This window comes from Lepidochelys kempii, chromosome 2 (assembly GCF_965140285.1).
Source record: "Lepidochelys kempii isolate rLepKem1 chromosome 2, rLepKem1.hap1, whole genome shotgun sequence".
Classification (NCBI taxonomy): domain Eukaryota; kingdom Metazoa; phylum Chordata; order Testudines; family Cheloniidae; genus Lepidochelys; species Lepidochelys kempii.
Genome location: NC_136381.1, coordinates 236,896,179 through 236,916,667, shown reverse-complemented (window position 1 = coordinate 236,916,667; position 20,489 = coordinate 236,896,179). Strand labels below are relative to the sequence as shown.

General features: G+C 42.7%; 1 protein-coding gene across 1 annotated transcript in view; it reads left to right on the top strand.

The window, feature by feature from the left end:
- Window positions 1-19,994, top strand: part of LOC140907709 (uncharacterized) — a 42,652-nt gene extending 22,658 nt beyond the window's left edge. Inside the window, exons 2-6 of the mRNA XM_073334276.1 lie at window positions 4,608-4,800; window positions 5,280-6,401; window positions 11,407-11,945; window positions 13,475-13,541; window positions 17,530-19,994. Coding sequence (XP_073190377.1) covers window positions 5,816-6,401; window positions 11,407-11,945; window positions 13,475-13,541; window positions 17,530-19,049 — 2,712 coding nt within the window. The 5' untranslated portion in view covers window positions 4,608-4,800; window positions 5,280-5,815 and the 3' untranslated portion in view covers window positions 19,050-19,994. The remainder of the gene's footprint in view (window positions 1-4,607; window positions 4,801-5,279; window positions 6,402-11,406; window positions 11,946-13,474; window positions 13,542-17,529) is intronic.
- Window positions 19,995-20,489: the final 495 nt, after the last annotated feature.

The following is a 20,489-nucleotide window of genomic DNA, read 5'->3' as shown; positions in this document are numbered from 1 at the left end:
GCTCTAATTAGGCATCATATTTCACTGTATTGCAGAACTGACTTTTTAGCAAACCAGACAAGAAATAAAGTGAATATTTGATATGAAAAAATTTCAGAACCAGTATGAAGAACTATCTTGGCATTTAAATTTGACCCTCTTTTTTTTTTTTTTAAACCTATGAAGAGTATTGTATACTCAGCATAATTATAGAATGTACACTCTGGCTTTTGGAGCGGCATGTTAGTGATTTTTCTCTTCTCCATTCCTCTCCAATCCCCGTTATTGATTGATCATGGGGGCGGGGTGGAAAAATTCCCCAAATCAACACCCCTTCCCAACATCTTAATTCAGCAAATGGCCACAGAGTTTTCCATTTTAATCAGACTATTTCTTTATTTATCAAATTCAGGTTCTGGGATTAAAAACTAAAAATTGAGAAACCTAAATGTACTAAAACTGGTGAGTAACTTGTACTTTTTTTTGTTAAAGCCTGAAAAATTAAGATTTTTGTTTTAAGGATACATTTTTACTTCAATGATTTGATAAGGAAAAAATATTTTTTAATTCCGGGTTAAGCCCCAAACCTGCAAAGATTTATGCACAAATTATTTAACTGTGTACTGTGAATAGTCTCATTGAAGTCAGGCAAGTCAGTGCACAAAGTTAAGTAAGTCTGCAAATCTTTGCAGGATCAGAGCAATAGTTTCTAAGAGTTTTTAAAAGATCATTCTCTTCAGGAGAAGAAATTAAAGCTTAAATCTGGTTTAGAATCATTGTGGAATTGTTCCAGTGTTAAATTTAAGGATTTTAATGAAGATGAATTAAATTTGATATGTCTGACTACATTAGATAGCTTTCTCCTACTTATACTCTGGTAGGGACTGTTTATAAATATTAAACATATCTTAGTTACATGACTTTTTTCTTGCAAAATGTATTCTATACAATTATAATTCATCCAGTCAAGTGTAGAGCTCTAGACATATGCATTTTATAAAATCCAACTAATTTGACTAGGAACAAGAAAAGGGAGCAACTTATCCTTAAACACAATAGTGATGGTATATTATTAAAAATTATGATTTAAAGGGGTCTGTGTTCATTAAAAATGTTAGTGTGTGTTGTTTTTTAATGCAATTCAGATCATCCACAGAATATTAAACCTGATTTTGACTCAGGAAAAACTCCCTTTGCCTGACAATGGAGTATAGGATTGGGCCCATGTTATATTCCTGAAGTGTGGGGGTTATTGGGATCCAGGCCCTGACTCTGTTGTTCATATGGAGCTAATACACCCCAAATTTCTGTAATGGACTTCAAAAATTGATTTTTTTGTGTCTGTGAAAGTCCATTGTACATATCCATGTGGAAGCAAGATAAGAAAGGAAATGCTATGGGGCAATGAGGGAGAGGGAAGGATGAAAAGGGAATTATATTTTATTTGTGGACACCAGGAACTGGCTATGGGTTCTGGTGGCAGCTAGTTCAAGAAAGCTTCGATCCTGGATAGGACTTTAGTGACTGGGTTTGGGGGGGTGGGGTAAATGCATGCATGTGATCATGTTGCCCTCTAGTGGCTAATCTACAGAGAAGTTAATGAACCTACTACTGGAACTGATCCAATTTCTATTGAAACTAAAGGGAGTTTTTCCATTAACTGTAATGGGAGTTGGATGAGACTATATTGCCATCTGAGAAAGAGCTCTTTTAGACAAAGTTTGAACAGGAAGGACCTGCATTCTAGTTTGGTTCCCTAAGAATGTGACATGCTCATCTAGAATGGATGAGTTTTATTATTACACTGGTGTATCATGTAGCTCAATATTTTTAGTAATTTGAGTTTTAAAAAAAAGCTGTGGAACGACTAGGGTTTTATAGCGTGTGGGTTTTTTAAACCCTTTAACAGCTGTGACTTCAACAGTTAGCTCTTCCTCTTCTGGTGGGTTGGAGGAAGAGAGCCATTGCCACCGCTCCTGCTCTTTGGGCAAGATGAATAGCAGGCCCCGATTGCCACAGATCCCACTCTTCTGGGGAAGCCCATCTGCTGCAGCTATTAGGCCTTTGCTGAACTCAGGGGAGGGAGCCTGCTGCTGCTATAGCTCCTGTCTAGGACAGAGAAGGGGTCCAGCCTACCACAATTTTCAGCTCTTTTGGGAGGAAAGGGACCCCAGAAATGGCATCTTCCTGCTCCTGCTATCTTGGGGGTGGGGATCCTGCTACTGCAACTCTTGACTGCTGCTCTTTGGGAAAGTAGACTGCTGGTGCCACAGATCCCTGGTTTCTCTTTGTCAGCCTGGGAAAAAGAGGCCCTGGGTCCCCTACATTGACCACATCTCCTGAGTCATGTTCTTTGTCAGCTAGGTCACCACTACCAGTCTGGGCTTTTGGTCAGGCTTGCTGGAACTTGTCTACTCTCCAGTGAAATGCTGCTGCTTCTCCAGGTGCAGGGATATACTTAAGGTTTAAATTCTCATATACAATTTCCAAAGCACACGCCTTCCCCGATGCCCTCCCAGTCAGAGCTCTGGACTTCAGCTCCCTGGGGTGTGTCAGGGCTCACCCCATGTGTTAAAAAATATTTACCAGACCTTTGCTCCAGACAGCTCTGGCTGAATTTAAGTCCTAGATATAAACAGTACCTAATGTATCAGGATAAAAAGGATATTAGAGAGACAAAGTTGGTGAGGTGGTAATATGGTAGGCATAGCTACAATGACACTGTATATACAGGATACACAGCAATGCAATGAAAGCTTTTACTACTGTTTTTAAATGAAGCAAGCATTTCTTAACCACAGAGCATCTGTTCTGGCCTGTTTGTTAACCCCATTTTTCTGTAAATATTCAATGCAATTTCACTGGATCTGGAGGAAGTGATTGTTTCATCTTTAGTATGATACTGCTGTGGGTACCCAATACTGCTAAGTAGGTGCAGCAGGAGTCATTTTTGTCACACTCAAACACAAAGCATGATTATTAGGCCACTCAGCTCAATTTGAACCTGCTCAGACTCCTAGAAAGAATAACCATGTCTCCTCTGTCATTCTCAGAAGCTTAACACAAGCCCTAATACTCTATTAATATCTCACAATCTCATCTGCACAGTAGCTCATAGGAACATGATACTTATCCTTCTGAAGATCACAGTACAACCTACAAAATTATGTTGCACAAATAAAAACTTGGGGCCAGATTTTGCACTCATTTATACCAGCATATATCTTGAGTAACTCTAACTTCAGTTACTCAAAACAAATAAAATATATAAATAAAATCAATTTGTTAGTCTCTAAGGTGCCACACGTACTCCTTTTATTCTAACTTCAGTGGAGCTGCTCTAGATCTACATTGGTGTGACCCAAGAGCACAATTTGCCCCAGTCATGTGTGTGCACTATTCCATGGAAGTGGAATTATTTTGGGAACTTACAAATTTCCTGCAACTCACTGCAAGCCATCATTGGAAGTTACTGGAGAGGTGCACAAGTGAGTCTGCGTACTTTGAATTAAGTCTTGCAGTTTTTGTATGCAAACGGCCTAGGGGAGTTAGGGATCATTAAAGGCTGAGAAATCAGCCCTATACTTTGGAGGACCGCGTTCCCTATGCTACCAGATATATAGCAATTGTCAGACCTTATTGTGCTGTGGTTTGTTTTGTTTTTTTAAATCCAGATTAAGTAAGAGCTAGAAAAAGCTGTTGATAAAGGAAACTTATAGGGAGTCGCACGGAATACTTATGTTCAAGATTTTTTTAAAAAAAGAATGGAGAAGAGCATTAACAACAAAGCACAGAGCATATTAAAAACTGTGTGTGTGTGTGTGTTGCAAGACAAAAGGAACATATAAAAGATATGTTGCAAATATTCAGAGCCGGGAAATCCTGGTCCAAATGAAACAGCTAGGAGTTTTGCTGTTGATTTCAGTGTACTGTTTTTACACAGATTTTAAGGATGGAAGGGACCATTATAATAATCTAATCTGACCTCTTGCATTAAACCTATGTCTGCTTAAACTACAGCATATCTTCTAGCAAGTCATCCAATTCTGATTTAAAGACTTCAAGTGAGGGGAGACTCCACCACACTGGTAAATTGTTCCAATGGCTAAGTACCCAATTTAAAAATTGGCACCTTGCTTGAATTTTTTTAGCTTCAGCTTCTAGCCATTGGATCTTGTTATGCCTGTCTGTTAAGAAGCCTCTACTATCAGAAATCTGATCACCATGTAGGTACATGACCAAATGTGTGCAAAATTTGGTTTTCTAGAATAATATTATCATTACAGCCTTTTTGTTCTAGAACAGGCCTTTTAACAGGCTGTTAGCCTTCCCTGTGACTCTATTCCTACTGAAGTCACTGGAGTTGAATTCGGCCCATTGTGTGTATGGCATTGTTCTATGGTTTTCCTTCAGCAGGTGCACATAATTTAAATTTGGAACATAAACTTTCAAACACCAAAAAATGGAGAGAAATGTGTGAGTAGAGCTAGCCCTTTCTCCTCTTCTATTTAATTTTTAAAAGACTTATTGAACAGCTGTAAAGTATTGTGTTGGGGGGGTGGGGTGGGAGGGGAGACGGTTGAAGACATTGAGTTAATATATACTGTTTTTTTTTTTTCTGGTTATAGGTATGACTTTACCCAATATAGCTCAGTGTACCTTGCTGATAGTCAAATCCAATAACAGAAAGTGCAACTGCACTTGGTAATAAAGTGGACATACCCTTTGAAAGAAAATGTGCTGGTTTTTCTTCTATAAGCACCTGGCAGAGATGAGATTTGTGGGTCTACCCTAATGAGTTATTCATGGAGCACTTGAAAGGTACACTGCTTCTCCCACCTCCTTAAGTGTCTTGCTATGATCAGAAGTATCATGGGGGTAGAGTTTTTTAAACTAGAGACCACCAGGCTTCAACTCTAGCACTACCTCTGGATTAAAGTGAAAACCCCTCTCTTCCCCCTCAGCTTCTAGCTTAGCTAAAGGTCGACTTTACTCTTGAATAAACGTCCCTCGTTTGCTAGCCCCTGAGGTCACGGTCGCAGTCTTCCAGCATTTATCCGCTCCGCGAGCCCTGCCTTTTGCTTTGTCTTAAGTGAAGTGCGGCTGTTTATGCCTGTTGTCTTTACGATAGCGGCGTATGCAAGTCCTCACGGCCTAAAAGCTTTACGCGGTGTAATCTTTGTTATGAGGTACCTTCCCCCGCAGCCCAGGGCGCTGGAGTCGCAAGAGTTAAAGGGAGGTGCTTGGGGAAGGGGATGCTAATGAAGTCTAAGGAATGTTCTACATTAACATTCTTCCAGGCTTGCAGAGGAGGTCAGGCCCCACGACTGGGGAAGGAAACTCCCTCCGCTCCCGGCCTGGCCCTTGCAAGCCGCCCAGCTCCAGAGAGCGTGGCCTTCTCAAGTGCAGCTCCGCGCCGTCTCTTAGGTAAAGCAGCTGGCTACTCCCGGGCCCATGGAACCAGCCAAGCCCCACTTTGGAAGGAGTTTGCCCAGGGTTTGACACAGGCGCGGGGACGCACAGAAAGTCGGAAGGAGTGGGGAAGGAAGCTGCAGCTGGCTGCAGCCGGGTGGTGGGTGGGGGTGTGTGTGCGCGTGCAGAGACCCCCGGCTCTGGAAGAACCCTTCAGGGTGCCTGTGTGAGCCAACCCATCCAGGAGGTCCCGGGGGCATGTGCACTCTGCAAGTGGGGCGTGCCTGCTGCAAGGCAAAACGCTGCTGGCCACGGAGCCTGGGCGCCGAGTGAGCAGAGTGGGGTCCAGGCACTGGGAGCCCCTGCGCGGGGCTGGGGCGGCTGCTCCCCGTGACCGCTCGCTGTCTCGCTCTTTCTCTTGCAGATGCGGCTGGAGATGCTGCGCTGGGCTCGCTGCTGCTGCTGGCTCGGGGTTTGCCTCTCGCTGCTGGCGGGAGCGGGAGGAGGCAGCGGCGCTGGAGGCTGCCGGGGCGCCCTGTGCGGCGATAGAGATCCGCCCCGACAGCAGTGCCTGGGGCCCCGCTGCTCGGGCAGAGCCAGCCGCCCGTCCCGCTCCTTCCCCCACACCGTCCGCGGCAAGCAGGCGCCGAGCGCCCAGCACGCTGCCCCTCTCCCCGCCGTCCCCTCCAGGAGCGCGGCCGCGCTCAGCCCGGAGCTCCCCGCCCCGGCCGCTAGGGGCGCTGGGGAGAGCTGCCCGGGAGGGGACTGCGCCGCCCGGGCCCCCAACGGCACCAGCCGGGACTGCAAGGGCGTTGAATGCAAACTGCCCCTGCGGCTCCGCCACAAGTCGCGGCCGGGCAGCAGGGCTCAGTGCGCCCAGCAGGGAGAGGCCTGCCCGGAGCCCGCCCGGCTGCTCCGAGAGGCGGAGCGAGCCGCCCAGTTCCTCGCGGAAGACTTCGCCTACCCGGCCTCGGAGCTGGGCGTGCAGCTCACCTGCGACCTCAACCCAGGTGGGTGCTGGCTTCAGAGCGAGGCAGGCAGGGTTTGAGCTGGGAGAGCTAGCCCCCACCCCAGGGATGTGTGTACTGTGCGCTGGCCCCTCCTGCCCCCATGCTGAGGAGGCTGGGAGTGCCACCAGTACAGTGACTTCGCCCGGAGAAACCAGTGGCCTGCATAGGGTAGGGCCATGAGCCCAAGTGACTGTCTCCGACACCCAGCGTTTGGCACCCTACCTCTCCACTAGCCAAGATCCAAGCGTAGCATTTTCTTAAGTGCCCCTCAGGATTGGAGGTGCCAGACATGAGACACCTAGGGCCTGAATTTCAGAGGTGCTGGGTGCCCACAGCCCCACCTGGGGTCAATAGGGAGCTGAAGGTCCTCAGCACCTCTGGAATTGAGGCCCAAAGTGTGCTGAGCTGGATGCCCCAAACTCATGGCCACTTTTGAAAATTTGGGCCCAGATTTGTGGCCCTCGTCTTTCCAAGCAGGACAGGAACTATGTCGTCTTCTCCCCTCCCCACACTCAAATGAGGGAAGCAACAAAGGAGCAGAAGAGGAAGCCTGGCAAAATAAGAGATCAATTATTTTTTACAAAGTGTAAACATTTTCTATTTAGCTTCACAATCTGTTATTTCTGATGTCTGTAATTTCTAGCAAAGCCAAAGAAGGTTTGAGTGGGATGAAAATACATCTGCATCCAGAAGGAATGACTTGGTAATCAGGCACAGTTAGTGTTGCCCACCAGAATCCTACGGACATTGACAAACTCACTAATAATAATTGATAACTCATTTACAGAGTGCAAGGATTCCAGAGCACTTTACAGCTATATCATTTAAAACACCATCATGGAAAGTCAGACACTTCTAGGGTGGAATTTGTCAAATTTTTAATGGTGGACAACACCTTAGTATGAAGGTATGCTATGTCCAATTGAAACTGCAGGGAGGGCACAAAGGGTCAAAATTATGTTTCTCAGGATAAAGGCAAAGGGCTTGATTCTTCACTCTCACTGGTATAAAATCAAGAGCAACTCCACTTAAGTAATTTGACTCGCACTGCTGTAAAACCACAGTAAGTGAGAGGAAAATGTGCCCTGGAGGGTTTCTCAGGACCCATTTATACCAGCTAAGTGCATAAACAGTAACGTTTGTTGTGGATTTTTCAGCAAAATCTTCCGGTTCATTGAAACATTCCTGCTAGTAGTTCCACTATCAGTTTCAATTAAATATTGTCAGGTCCAGGATGGCATTTCTGGTCACACCCAGGGAGACAGCCTCCTACCTCAGAATAATAAAGTGATTAGGCTACTCATCGGGGATAGCCAGATTCAAGTTTCTGCTCTTTCTAAGAGCTCCTGGGCTATAGAATTCACTCCCTCAGTCAGATCCTGATGAACTGCCAGGCTTGACTTTTAGGGCAGGGTTATCAACCTTTTTCTTTCTGAGCCCCCCCTCCCCCCCAACGTGCTATAAAAATTCTGTGGCCCACCTGTGCTACAACAACTGTTTTTCAGTTGATTATAAGCCAGGGCCGGTATTAGGAGGTAACAGAGCAATTGGTCAGGATCCCATGCCACAGGGGCCCCCACAAAGCTAAGTTGCTATGGGCTTTGGCTTCAGTCCCGGGCAGTGGGGCTTGGAATTTGGCTTTCTGCCCTGGGCCCCAGTTAGTCTAACGCTGACTCTGCTCTCTGGTTTATGTTGGTGGACACCCTGAAACCTGGTTGTGTCCCCCCAGGGATCCCTGGACCCCTGGCTCAGAACTGCTGTTTTAGGGCACATTTTTGCTGAAGCATTTGTTTGGACTATGAATCATCTTTGGGGAGGTTTGGTCGGTTGGAGTGTTACAGGGTGTGTGTGAGGAGATTATTTGGGCTAACACGGGCAGTTTAAGATGTTTTTAATACCCTTTGGTCCTCTATAATTTTGTTAACCGCTTGAGCATATTGGAAAAACCAGGCCTCCTTCCCTGGACATTGGTGAAGACAGTAGGCTGAGGGATGAAGGGATATGATAGGTTTAATGTGAGGATTATAGTGATGGGTAGATTTTATATGTGCTGTACAAAAAGAGAACAAAAAGATGGTCTCTACCCCACAGAGCTTACAATCTAAGTATAAGTCGAGACAACAGAGACAGATTAGGGAATACAAAGAAACAATGAGACCGTATTGGTCAGCAAGATAGGCTGTGGTCTCAGCATGCTAGCTGCGTAATTGTTCTTAAGAGTTTTGTGTGCACGTAAAGCACCTTGAGACTTGGAAGATTGCTGGAAAAATGATTGATATATGCCTGGTGATGAGGGAATAAAATAATTAAATATAAGAAAGTCTTGTAACCATAAATAAAGTCCAGCCACTGCCTCTTGCAGTGTTGTACACTTGATGTTCCCAGGTAATGTTAACACAATTCCATACTGTACCTGTCCATGTAGAGTAGCGCTCTGCATGGTGATGATAAAGTCCTTCCTGCCCCTCAGTGGTGGTGAACTGATGTCCTGAAGGCTTGATTTCCCCCCTACTTTAGCATGCATGGCTATTAATGTTGTTCATGAAACTGACCAGCCTTGTTATATTGAATTAAAGCAGTGCACATATTAATCAATATAGGAATTGGTCCTGCACTCATGCCTTGCATTCAGTGGGACTACTTGTATAAAGTTACTCGTGTGTGAGTGTATTTGGGATCAGGCCCATAGTTTTTGAGTATGGAGTATTGAAAGAAGATATTGATAGGAGAAGTTTTGTATTTTTAATAAATACATAAAACATAGTAGTAAAATTCTACTATTAGACATGAAGGGCTAGAGAGTGTGTGGATTATTGCATTAGAAAATGTTACTTATTTTTTCTATTAATATAAATCAGGGCTGTCAATTAATAGCAGTAAACTCACGCGATTAACTCAAAAATGTAATCACGATTAAAAAAATTAATCACGAGTAATCGTACTTTTAATTGCACTGTTAATATAGTACCAATTGAAATGTATTAAATATTTTTGGATGTTTTTCTACATTTTCAAATATTTCAATTACAGCATAGAATACAAAGTGTACAGTGCTCGCTTTATATTTTTTATTACAAATATTTACACTGTAAAAATAATAAAACAAATATTTTTCAATTCACCTCATATAAGTACTGCAGTGCAATCTCTTTATTGTGAAAGTGCAACTTACAAATATAGGGTTTTTTGTTACATAACTGCACTCAAAAACCAAAACAATGTAAAAATGTAGAGCCTAAAAGTCCACTCAGTCCTACTTCTTGTTCAGCCAATCGCTAAGACAAACAAGTTTGTTTACATTTATGGGACATAATGCTACCCGCTTCTTATTTACAATGTCACCTGAAAGGCATTCACACAGCACTTTTGTAGCTGGCATTGCAAGGTATTTATGTGCCAGATATGCTAAAAATTCATATGCCCCTTCATGCTTCGGCCACCATTCCAGAGGACCTGCTTATGACATTCATTTAAAAAAAAATGTGTTTAATTAAATTTGTGACTGAACTCCTTGGGGAAGAATTGTATGCCTCCTGCTCTGTTTTACCCACATTCTGCCATATATTTCATGTTATAGCAGCCTTGGATGATGTCCCAGCACATGTTGTTCGTATTAAGAACACTTTCACTGCAGATTTGCCAAATGCTAAGAAGGTACCAATGTGAGATTTCTAAAGATAACTACAGCACTCAAACCAAGGTTTAAGAACCTGAAGTGCCTTCCAAAATCTGAGAGGGACAAGGCATGGTGCATGCTTTCAGAAGTCTTAAAAGAGCAACACTGAGATGCGGAAACTACAGAACAGAACCACCAAAAAAGAAAATCATCCTTCTGCTGGTGGCATCTGACTCAGATGATGAAAATGAATATGTGTTGGTCCACACTGCTTTGGATCATTATCGAGCAGAACCCATCATCGGCATGGATGCATGTCCTCTGGAATGGTGGTTGAAGCATGAAGGGACATATGAATCTTTAGTGCATCTGGCACGTAAATATCTTGCAACTCAACTACTACAACAGTGCCATGCAAACACCTGTTCTCAATTTCAGGTGACATTGTAAACAAGAAGCTGGCAGCATTATCTCCTGCAAATGTAAACAAATTTGTTTGAGCAGTTGACTGAACAAGAAAAGTAGGAGGACTGAATGGATTTGTAGGCTCTAAAGTTTCACATTTTATTTTTGAGTGCAGTTAGTTTTTGTACATAACTCTATATTTGTAAGATCAACTTTCATGATAAAGAGATTGCACTACATAATTTGCATTAGGTGAATTGAAAAATACGATTTCTTTTGGTTTTTACTATGCAAATATTTGTAATCCAAAATAAATATAAAGTGAGCACTGTACACTTTGTATTCTGTGTGGTAATTAAAATCAATATATTTGAAAATGTAGAAAAAATCCAAAAATATTTAAATAAATGATATGTTATTATTGTTTAACAGTGCGATTAATTGCAATTAATTTTTGAATTGCTTGACAGCCCTAATATAAATGTTTTAACTTCAGAGGGTAGTTTAAAAAAGAGTCAATTATCATTTGACTATGAAGATAAATCTAAAGAGGTTTTAATTTTTGCTTGTGCACACAAGCTTCAAGGTTCATATATTTAAGGACATAAAAACATAAGAACGGCCATACTGGGTCAGACCAAAGATGGCCCGGTATCCTGTCTTCTGACAGTGGCCAATGCCAGGTGCCCCAGAGGGAATGAACAGAACAGGTGATCATCAAGTGATCCATTCCCTGTCACCCATTCCTAGCTTCTGGTAAACAGAGGCTAGGGACACCATCCCTAAGGACTATTTATAGGAAAGATATATGTGAGAAGGTTATTTCTTACATTTTAGATCTTCAGAGTAGGGGTGATATTTTATTAAATCACATTTAATTAAAAGAAAGGTCTGATGGAATTTTGAGGAGGTAGTTGAGGAGATAATATAATCTGGAAAATTTATTTTTTGCTAGGAAAAGTAATAGACTGTTTTGTATTTCAGGAGAAAATGAAGTTCCATCTGAAGATGCACTAATATTACAACTGCAGCTTGCAAAAGGCCAAGAGAAATTTGTTGAAATGTTAAAAAGCCAACAGAAGATAATTGTGGATTTGCAACAAAAACTTGCTGAACAACAGAGCACATTAATTAGCCAGCAACGAGAAATTCTTGAACAACAAAGAAAAATGTATGAGCAAATGGATCTGATAAAAGTCCAGTATGGCATGCTTTTTGACACAGTGAAACAAATGTCATTCCAGAGTTTGCATGAGGATATTCAACATTATTTTGAAGCTCAGCTTCAAGGACTTCAGAACCAGGTCCGAAATCATCTCCAGAAGTCATACTCTGTACATAAAGTGGAAGTTGATGCAAAAGTGATTAATGTTGGGGAGACTTTGCTGGACTGTGACCTTTGTGAAAGTGATGAGTTTTGCAATTTCCAAAAGACACCATCACGGTGTGAAAAATGCACCTTGTGTCCTGCTGGCTTTTTCCAAATGTCTGAATGTTCTGCAAACGCCGATCGGATTTGCCAGGTGAAATATTATTCTGTGTATTTTAATAAGTAGATAAAGCATTTTGTCAGGACGATACCATTCTGAGACTGAGGCTATTCAGAGAGTAAGGAAAGAGATCCTATTCTGTGTATAAGTTTTCTATGCCATGCCAAGTTTAGGATTCTTAGGTTCTCCTGTGTTAATAGTAATGTATTTGCTTTAAGAAATGTATTTAGTAGCAATTCATTGTCTCTAGTGCCAACAGTGAACTAGGTGTTTTGGAGACGGATGAAAACGAGGAACTTGTCCCAGAGAGCTTAAAATTTGAACAGCTGTTGTACAAACATAGGAGGGGACACGAGAACAGTGATAAATATGCTTGGTTTTTGTTAGTTCCACATTTTATATAGGCATCTCTTTTCCAATAACTTACAGTATTGGGTTGTGGTTTATGGGCCTTAGGGAAATGTATTTTAAGGAGGGACTTGGAGAAGAGGGTGGAAACAGCAGGTCGCAGAGGTGGTTCCAGTCATATAAGCAGGCATGAAAAGTCCCAGAGTTGAGAACTGAAGAGAGACATGGGTTGGATTGTTAGACATGCAGCTTGGGCAGAGCTTAAGTGGGTGAGGAGGTCTGTGAAGGGAGACCAGGGCAGAGAGGTAAATAGGAGTCAGGTTACAAAGGGCTTTGAAGGCATGGAGAGAGTTTAAAGATAATGCAGCTGGTGCAGGAAATGAAGGGAGGAAACTGAGAAGTGGCTGGACACACTCAATGCAAGGTACAGAGTAAATGACTGTAGTGGCAGCATTCTGGACATGTTGAAAGGGTGGTGTGATGGATGTCCGGATGGCCAGAGAGAGGGAGGTTGCCATAATCAAGACAAGAAATAATCAGAGCTCAGACAACAGTTTTGGTGGGGGTTGGGAGGAGAGAGAGGGATGGGTGAGTTCTGGAGAAATGACGTGATTCAGTGAGACTATCAATGTGAGGAAAGAGGAGGGAAAGAAGATGGAAAAATGACACTGTTTGAGGACCTGAGGGATGGGAAGATGTTGGAAATTCAGACTGACTGAGATTGGGGAATAGCATAGAGGAGAGGGAGGCTAGTGGGGGAAGATGGAGCAAAGTGTGTCAGAAGTTGGAGGCTGACGGCTCAGAGAACACAGAAGGAATGTGAGACAGAGCAGGGAATTGGGGGAGAGGAGGATACGATCAGAGAGAATTTGGAAGTGCCAGGTCAGAGAGGGAAAGCAGTTCTGAGTAAAGATCAGGTCAGGAGAGTGATTGTGGATCAGTGGAAGCCAACTGATTAATGCTAATACAGTTACATAAAAATGACTGACACACATGTCAGCATCCTCAGAAGTTTATTTTACAAAATTATTAAAACCAGTACAGTTAAGTGGCTGTCAATTTACAAACCTGACGTGATTTAACTGGATGCTTTATATAATTGAACTATAAAATGTTTTTCATTTGGCCTTCCAAGTAAGTGTTTTCCTGTTTTAAAGCTTTCATATTAGCCATTTCATTAAAAGTGAAATTAATAAGATTCTTGTGATTTGTAGGACAGAGATGAATGCTTTGAATCTCCCAACATTTGTGGTGAGAGAATAAAATGCCTGAATACTCCAGGTAAGTTCCTACCTTTCTGTGGCTAAACACATCTTCAGTGAAAGAACAAAAAGGCAATAAAGAGCACTGTCCTGCTAGGTGCTTGGCCCTGAAGTGCTTAGGATGCTGGAATCAATGAAAATCAAAGGCACCTGGCACAGAGAGGTAGGCTGTAAGAATGAAAACTAATCTTAGGAGGCGAATGGGCTGCTTCAGGCATAACACTCTTCACAGCCTCTGGTGCTGTCCTTACTTCTGTTTGGCTTTTTAATTGCCATACTGCCTTTGGGCCTGACGCTCCTCTCACTTCCACTGGTGTAAATTAGGAGTAACAACATTAGAATCAATGGCATTACCCCTGGTGGCCAACTGCCCTGGAAGGATAGTCGAGTCATTTATCTCTTGCAGTTGCTTCTTTTTTTTTTTTTTTTAAACTAATATATGTACTTATATAGCTTCCCCCCTTGCAGTATCTGAAGCGCCTTGTAGCAATAGTATTGTCTAGTATTGAGACGTGAAGCCCCAGTTTTCACCTCCAGTTTCTTTGGTGCCTTCGATAATGCCATCCTAAGTGACTCCAAACCACAAGTTCTGTTAACCTTCTCCACCCCAGCTTTGGCCTGACACCTACCTTAGGTGGCCCCTTCCCAATCAACGTGGCAGTCCGGCCCACAAGTATGAAGTCAACAGACGCAGTGAGCATGCTAAATCAACAAGGACTGTTCTTTTTTGCCTGTCAGTTAGCCAGGCAAGAATTGAAAGGAACTACATGGCCAGCATTCACTGGTTATGAACTCTGCGATTGGACTGTCAGTCAAGGAGATGAGAAGAGTCCTTCAGGTTAAAGACGGTCCTTTCTCTGTCACTCCCACTGCCTTCACCCAAACCCCATAGCAATGGGGGCAAAAGGAAGGGAACACTGCAATGTAATGATGGCCCATGCAAAGGTGAAGGGGGTCAACAATCTCCATCCTCTGTAAATCACCCTATTTCATCTACGGGGGAGGGAGAGTTCCCTTCTCCCAATAACTTAATTGTTTTAATTGTTAAGGAAGATTGCTATTTTCAGGACCTGTTGCCTGTTTGTTTAAGCCAATCCCTTAGCTTACACAAGCCCAATGTACTTCTTCATAGGGACATGGAAATCAGATTCTGCTTTGGGGAGGAAAAGTAGAGAGGAATTAGGTCTGACACATGAGGTCGAAAGCTGAATGTGGAGCCTCCATGGAACTACACACAGCCGTGGTTCCAGCTTCCCCAACTCCTGTGGACTGCACAGCTTTGGTCTGAGGGGAAAAAGAGAGCAAGTCAGGATAGAGTTGCATGAAACGAGGAGCCTTCTATTCTCCATTGCGCTGACCCACTCTCTGAGGAGCTCTGCTAGAGACTGGATTGTGAAAAGGTGGCTGCTGCTGAGTGGGGGTGTGCTTCCTGCAGCGAGCAGCCCTGATCGCTCAGTAGATCAGTCTGCGCTATGTGTCTATGCGCCTAGAGGACTTGCATGGCCTGATGCTGTAGAGATTTTCTACAGAGCAAAATATAAAGAGCTCCCTGGAATTAATGCTTATTCTTTAATTCAGGAAATATCTCAAAAGAGGTGTGTATGCATGTGATGGGGCGGGGGGAGCTCAAAGAAGAATCAGAGGTAGATTAGCTTGATACAGATCCAGCCTTGATCTAAGGGTTAGTCATGCAGTGTGCAGATTTGAAGGCTCATCAGTGAACTGAGAAGAACAGTAGACATCCTTCCTCACCCTGCCCACAAAAAAACTGTGTAAAGCTAGAGTCTAAAAACTTGCTTAAATATATATTAAAATATTTTTTAAGAAGCAAACTACATTTCAGAAAAAAATCCTTTTCTACAATATAAACCAGTTTTAGAAGGGATGAATGTACAGTAACTCCTCACTTAAAGTCGTCCTGGTTAACGTTGTTATGTTGCTGATCTATTAGAGAACATGCTCGATTCAAGTTGTGCAGTGCTCCTTTAGAACGTTGTTTGACAGCAGCCTGCTTTGTCCATTGCTTGCAGAAAGAACAGCCCGTTGCAGCTAGGTGGTGGGGGCTTGGAACCAGGGTGGACCGGCAGCCCCCCTATCAGCTCCCCTCTCCCCTAAGTTCCCTGTGCATAGCTGCCCAGCAGGCTATCAGTTGCCGGCAGTTCAGCTGTCCCTCCCCCCACTGCCACGTGCTGCTTCTGCCCTCTGCCTTGCAGCTGCTCCCCGGAGACGACTCCTTGCTGTGCAGGGGGGTGGGGAGGAAGAGGGGTGCTAATGTCAGGGAGTCCCCCTCTCCCCGCTCCTGTACCTCATCTCCACAGAGCAGGGAGGGACATGACAGTGCTCAGTACGGAGAGAGCTTGCTGGCAGCAGCTGCTGTCTCAGCTTGCTGATCTACTTAAAAAGGCAGTGTACTTAGAGTGGGGTCACCGTACTTAAAGGGGCAATGCACATCTCTCTCTCTCTCATACACGGTGTGTGTCTCTGTCTCTCTCTGCCATGCTGTCTCCCCTCCCTCCATTCATATTGCCTTGTAGAGTGTGTGGCTACATTAACAACAATGTATTAACCCTTGAGGGCTCAGCTGAGTGCTAGTTCATCATTTATCCGTAAGGCATTCCCTGGGAAATATCCCACCCTCTTCCACCCTCTAACTTCACCACCTCAACCAAGCTTCACAATCATCACTGCTGTGTACAGTATTACATTGTTTGTTTAAAACTTATAGTGTGTGTATGTATATATATATATGAGAGGTCTTTCGTCTTGCGAAAAAAATTTCCCTGGAACCTCCCCCCCCACTAATTCTTATGGGGAAATTGGATTCACTCAACATCGTTTCGCTAAAAGTAGCATTTTTCGGGAACATAACTACAACATTAAGCAAGGAGTTACTGTATTCAATAGCAATACATTTTATTATTTTAAATGTTAAGTTAGAGTATTAGTATGAGATTTAAAAGGTTGAAATTTTTCATTTGAACAACTTTGTTTCCAGTGAAAAATGGATGTTTTTCAAAATGAAAAGTTTTCATGGGAATTTTTTAATTATAAAAAACCCTAAAATGTTTGGTTTTCTAAAATCAAAAAATGGAGGGTTTTTTGTTTTGTTTTTCATTGAAAAAACAAAGTTTCTGTGGGGATTTTTTTTTTTTTTAAGTTTTTCATTTGAATTTTTTTGTGGAAATTAGTTACCACTTCCCAACCAGCTCTCATAAGTACAAACTGCCTTGCTCCACTGGAGATGTTACTTGTTCTCATAATCATACAGTTATACAGCCCTACATTTCAGTGTTACTGAAAGGATAGAGAGCATATTAACAATTAGTCATTTTGGCACAAATATGTTTAGCTCCTTTATTTAGGGTGCTTCAAGTTTTTCCAAATGTAGACACCGGTGGCCTGATTTTCAAAGATGCTGGTCCCCCACAACTCCAGCTGAAGTCAATAGCAGCTGTGTGTGCTCAGTGCATCTGAAAATCAGGCCATAGCTCTCTAATGCTGGGCATCCAAAGGTAGAGGCCACTTTTCCATATTTGTCCTTCAGGATCATATTCTGTGAGCTACTTATTTGCCAGGTGAATAGGTGCACCCATGCAAAGTGGGCTTAAATTGGTCAGAGACACCTGGTGGAGAACTCTTTGTGCACGGAAACTCTCCACTTGTTAAAAGGGGCACTGTCACTTCTTGTATCAGCCAACCCCACAAACCTCTGCCTAAGGGGAAGGAGGGGCACATGTGGGGAAGGGATGTGGTGGAGCATCCCCTGTGCCTCATCCTCTACTGGTGTGCTGCATAAGAGCAGCCCTAACATGCGCTGGGGTCTGGGATCCCTTTCCCACTCTGTTTGGGTGCAGCGTGAATGCGGTGAGGTATCAAGGCTGTAGTATTTAACCCATTCTTGGAATAAAGGGTGCTCTGACGATATTGAATAACCTACTTTTGCTTTGTTAGTGTCAAATGGCTCAGAAGGTGTGCCTGTGACTAAAACTGCCTACTTCTACAAACAGGTGGCTTCCGATGCCTTGGAATTGCTGAAAAAGATGCAGCCTTGGGACTGTGTGGAGAGGAATATTTCTTTAATAAAGAAATGCAGGAATGCCAGGCTTGTTTACAGTGTGAAGACGGAATAGTAGCTTTCCCTTGCTCCCCAGTCACTGACACTGTTTGTTCAGCAGACAGTGAGAACAAGCTTTCTGAATCATGGGCTGCAAACATTATTTTACCCTCAGCAAAGTCTGGCACAGCTCAGGTCTACCCTGGTTTAAACTTGAAGATAAAGGGAAAGCTTCACTGTGAAGTCGTATCTGTTGAAGATAACAGCCTGGTATTCAGGCAACATGGTTTGATGTGGACTGACCTCAATTTTGCTGTAAAGCACAACTGCAGAAACTTTCTCCAGCTGTCCTTGAAATTAAATGACACTGAGGAAGGCTGCGAACTGAGTGGTGTTCGTATCGAACAACCAGAAGGAAAATATTTTCAGAGCACCAGTTTAAGCAGCGCGGCGGAGGTGGAACCAAGTCAAAGTCTCTCTCTGTTTCTGAAGAGTCCAAATCAATTCTGCAACCAAAGTAAAGACTTAAATATTTATGACCTTAATGCTCCACTCAGTTTGTTTTGGTTGTCCCATGATACAGGTGCGGTGGCTATGAGTGCACAGATGTCAACTGCAATGCACTACCAAACTAACTATCGACCTACTTTTAAAGTTATTTCTGTTTCTGACCCTTACATATTAAGTTTATCTCACGATGGCAGAGCTATAAAGTTCACTGAAACGGGTGTCATAAAATTTGTTTTTCACCAAGCACTCTATTCCATGGGCCATACATGTGTTCGTGAAGGCTTTTCCTTGGTCTCTTATATCAATAGGAATGGTACTAACCGAGAATTAATGAACATGTATAAATCTGGTGTAAATTACAGAGACACATCAATATCTGCTTCTGGGGCCACAAAAGTCAACAGTGGGGATCTTCTTAGCTTTGAGATCCTTTCTCCAGCTCAATGTAATGTTCGATATTTTGGAGACAGCTCTGGAATTAGTATGCTTAGCCTCATCTGGATCCCATCTGCAGTTTCCACTGCCATCTCAGCCACAGTCTCTGTTACACGACTGCCTACAGGAGCTGTCAGAAACAAATTACTGGATTTCACCCAGGTCTCAGCCAGTGAGAAACAGATACAGCTTGTTTCTTCTGGAGAACTTGCTCAGAAGTACTTCAGATTTGCTGAAAGGGGAGTTGCCAGCATTGCTTTTAATTTAAAGCTGATCCACTCATGTAATGTACTCAAAGTGACTCTAAATCATCTGATCAGTGATCAGGTGCAACCCACAGCAGTTGGCCAGCAAATTGGAGGTCAGATGCCTGAGGGAAGTATATGGACTAGTGTGTCCCTCCGCTCTTCTTTCGAGGTGCATAATGGCACATTGATATCCATTTCTCTTGACTGTGTGCGTGGAAGAATCAATCAGATTGCTCATGAACATAGCACCAGCATATCTATTTTATGGATTTCATCTTAATTACTTTGGATTGAAGTAAGCCTGAATGGACAGTTGCAATGGGTTTTGAATTTTGTCATACTACATATGTTCAGTACCCTAGATTATGTGAACATGTACAGAACATCACATTAAAATATTCTTACCACGAGGAATATTTTAAAAATAATCTTTGGTTGGATTATCATCTAAAGAAAAGTAATGTTTCTGATTTTCCAAAGGGATTGCTTTGTTAACATCTCGGATCATAGAGTTGGGAGTCCAGCTCAGGCTCTACTTCTTACATTCTCTTGAACTCAGATTTTGCAGGACCTACAATAATATGAGGGGAAGGTAAACAGAATAAATGCTATTTTTAAAAAAAGTATTGAAATTGGCAACAGCAAAGACACCCAAACAATGTAGGCCTGCTTTCAAATGCCATTATCCCTTACTACATATACTGGGTAATGCCAGGACTACATGCGCTTGCCTTAGGTAAGACACACTCATCTTGTCAGGCTCTGACATAGCGGTGCTCCCTGTATATAGGCAGGGAGAAAGTGTGCTTCAGAGTAAAGACAAAAGGGTAACAGCTCAGCATTCATGCTTAGAATGTAAGAAAGAGGGTTGTTCAACAAATATAATGTAATTGTCACCCTGCTCCCCAATCCACCCCCCAAAAAGAATTGTAAGGTAAATGACAATTTTAGTGTTATTTATAATGGGGGAAATTATGGTTTTAAGTGGTTTTTTTTGGGGGGAAGGGGTGTTTCCTTCCACTTTTTCTTTCTCTCTCTTTTTTTTTTTAAAAAAAAAGCTTTTTTCACCAAAAAAAGGTGTGGAGGGAACAAAAAAGTGAGAGGAAGCAGGGGAAACACCTCCCGCAAAAAAACTTCTTAAAACCCCCAGATCAACAACAACAAAAATCTCAGAAGAAACAAAATGAAACTTTCTGAAATGTTTGTACCACAATGATTTGTTGAGAGAATGATTTTAAAAAAAAATTGGCTTAAAAAAACCATTTTAATCAAAAATGCATCTTTTTGGTGAAAATGTTCAGTCAGCTCTAATAAGAAAATGTAATTAATATCATTGACTTTTGTTTGCTCTTTTTCTAGGCCTTCCATCAAACTTTTTTCCTTCTGGTCTTCTTTCCTACTATATCAACACTCTTTCATTTTCTCCACTCTTCTTTCGCTCCTTCTTGCCTCTTTCTCATTTCCTTTATTAGGACCAAATTCTGGCTCATGTGGGAAAAGTGGCATAGATAATCCACATGGGATGATGGGAAAATTGGCATTAATAATGCACCTGGAGGCTACCTCAGTCTAGTCTAATATGCAGGTACCTGGGGCATTCTTCCCCTGTTCAGACCGCTAACTGTGTGTGTGTGATGCTATGCTATGCATGAGATAAACACTTATGCACACACCTGAGCTAAGCTTATATATGTAGACCCACGTTCTTCCTTATGGCTTC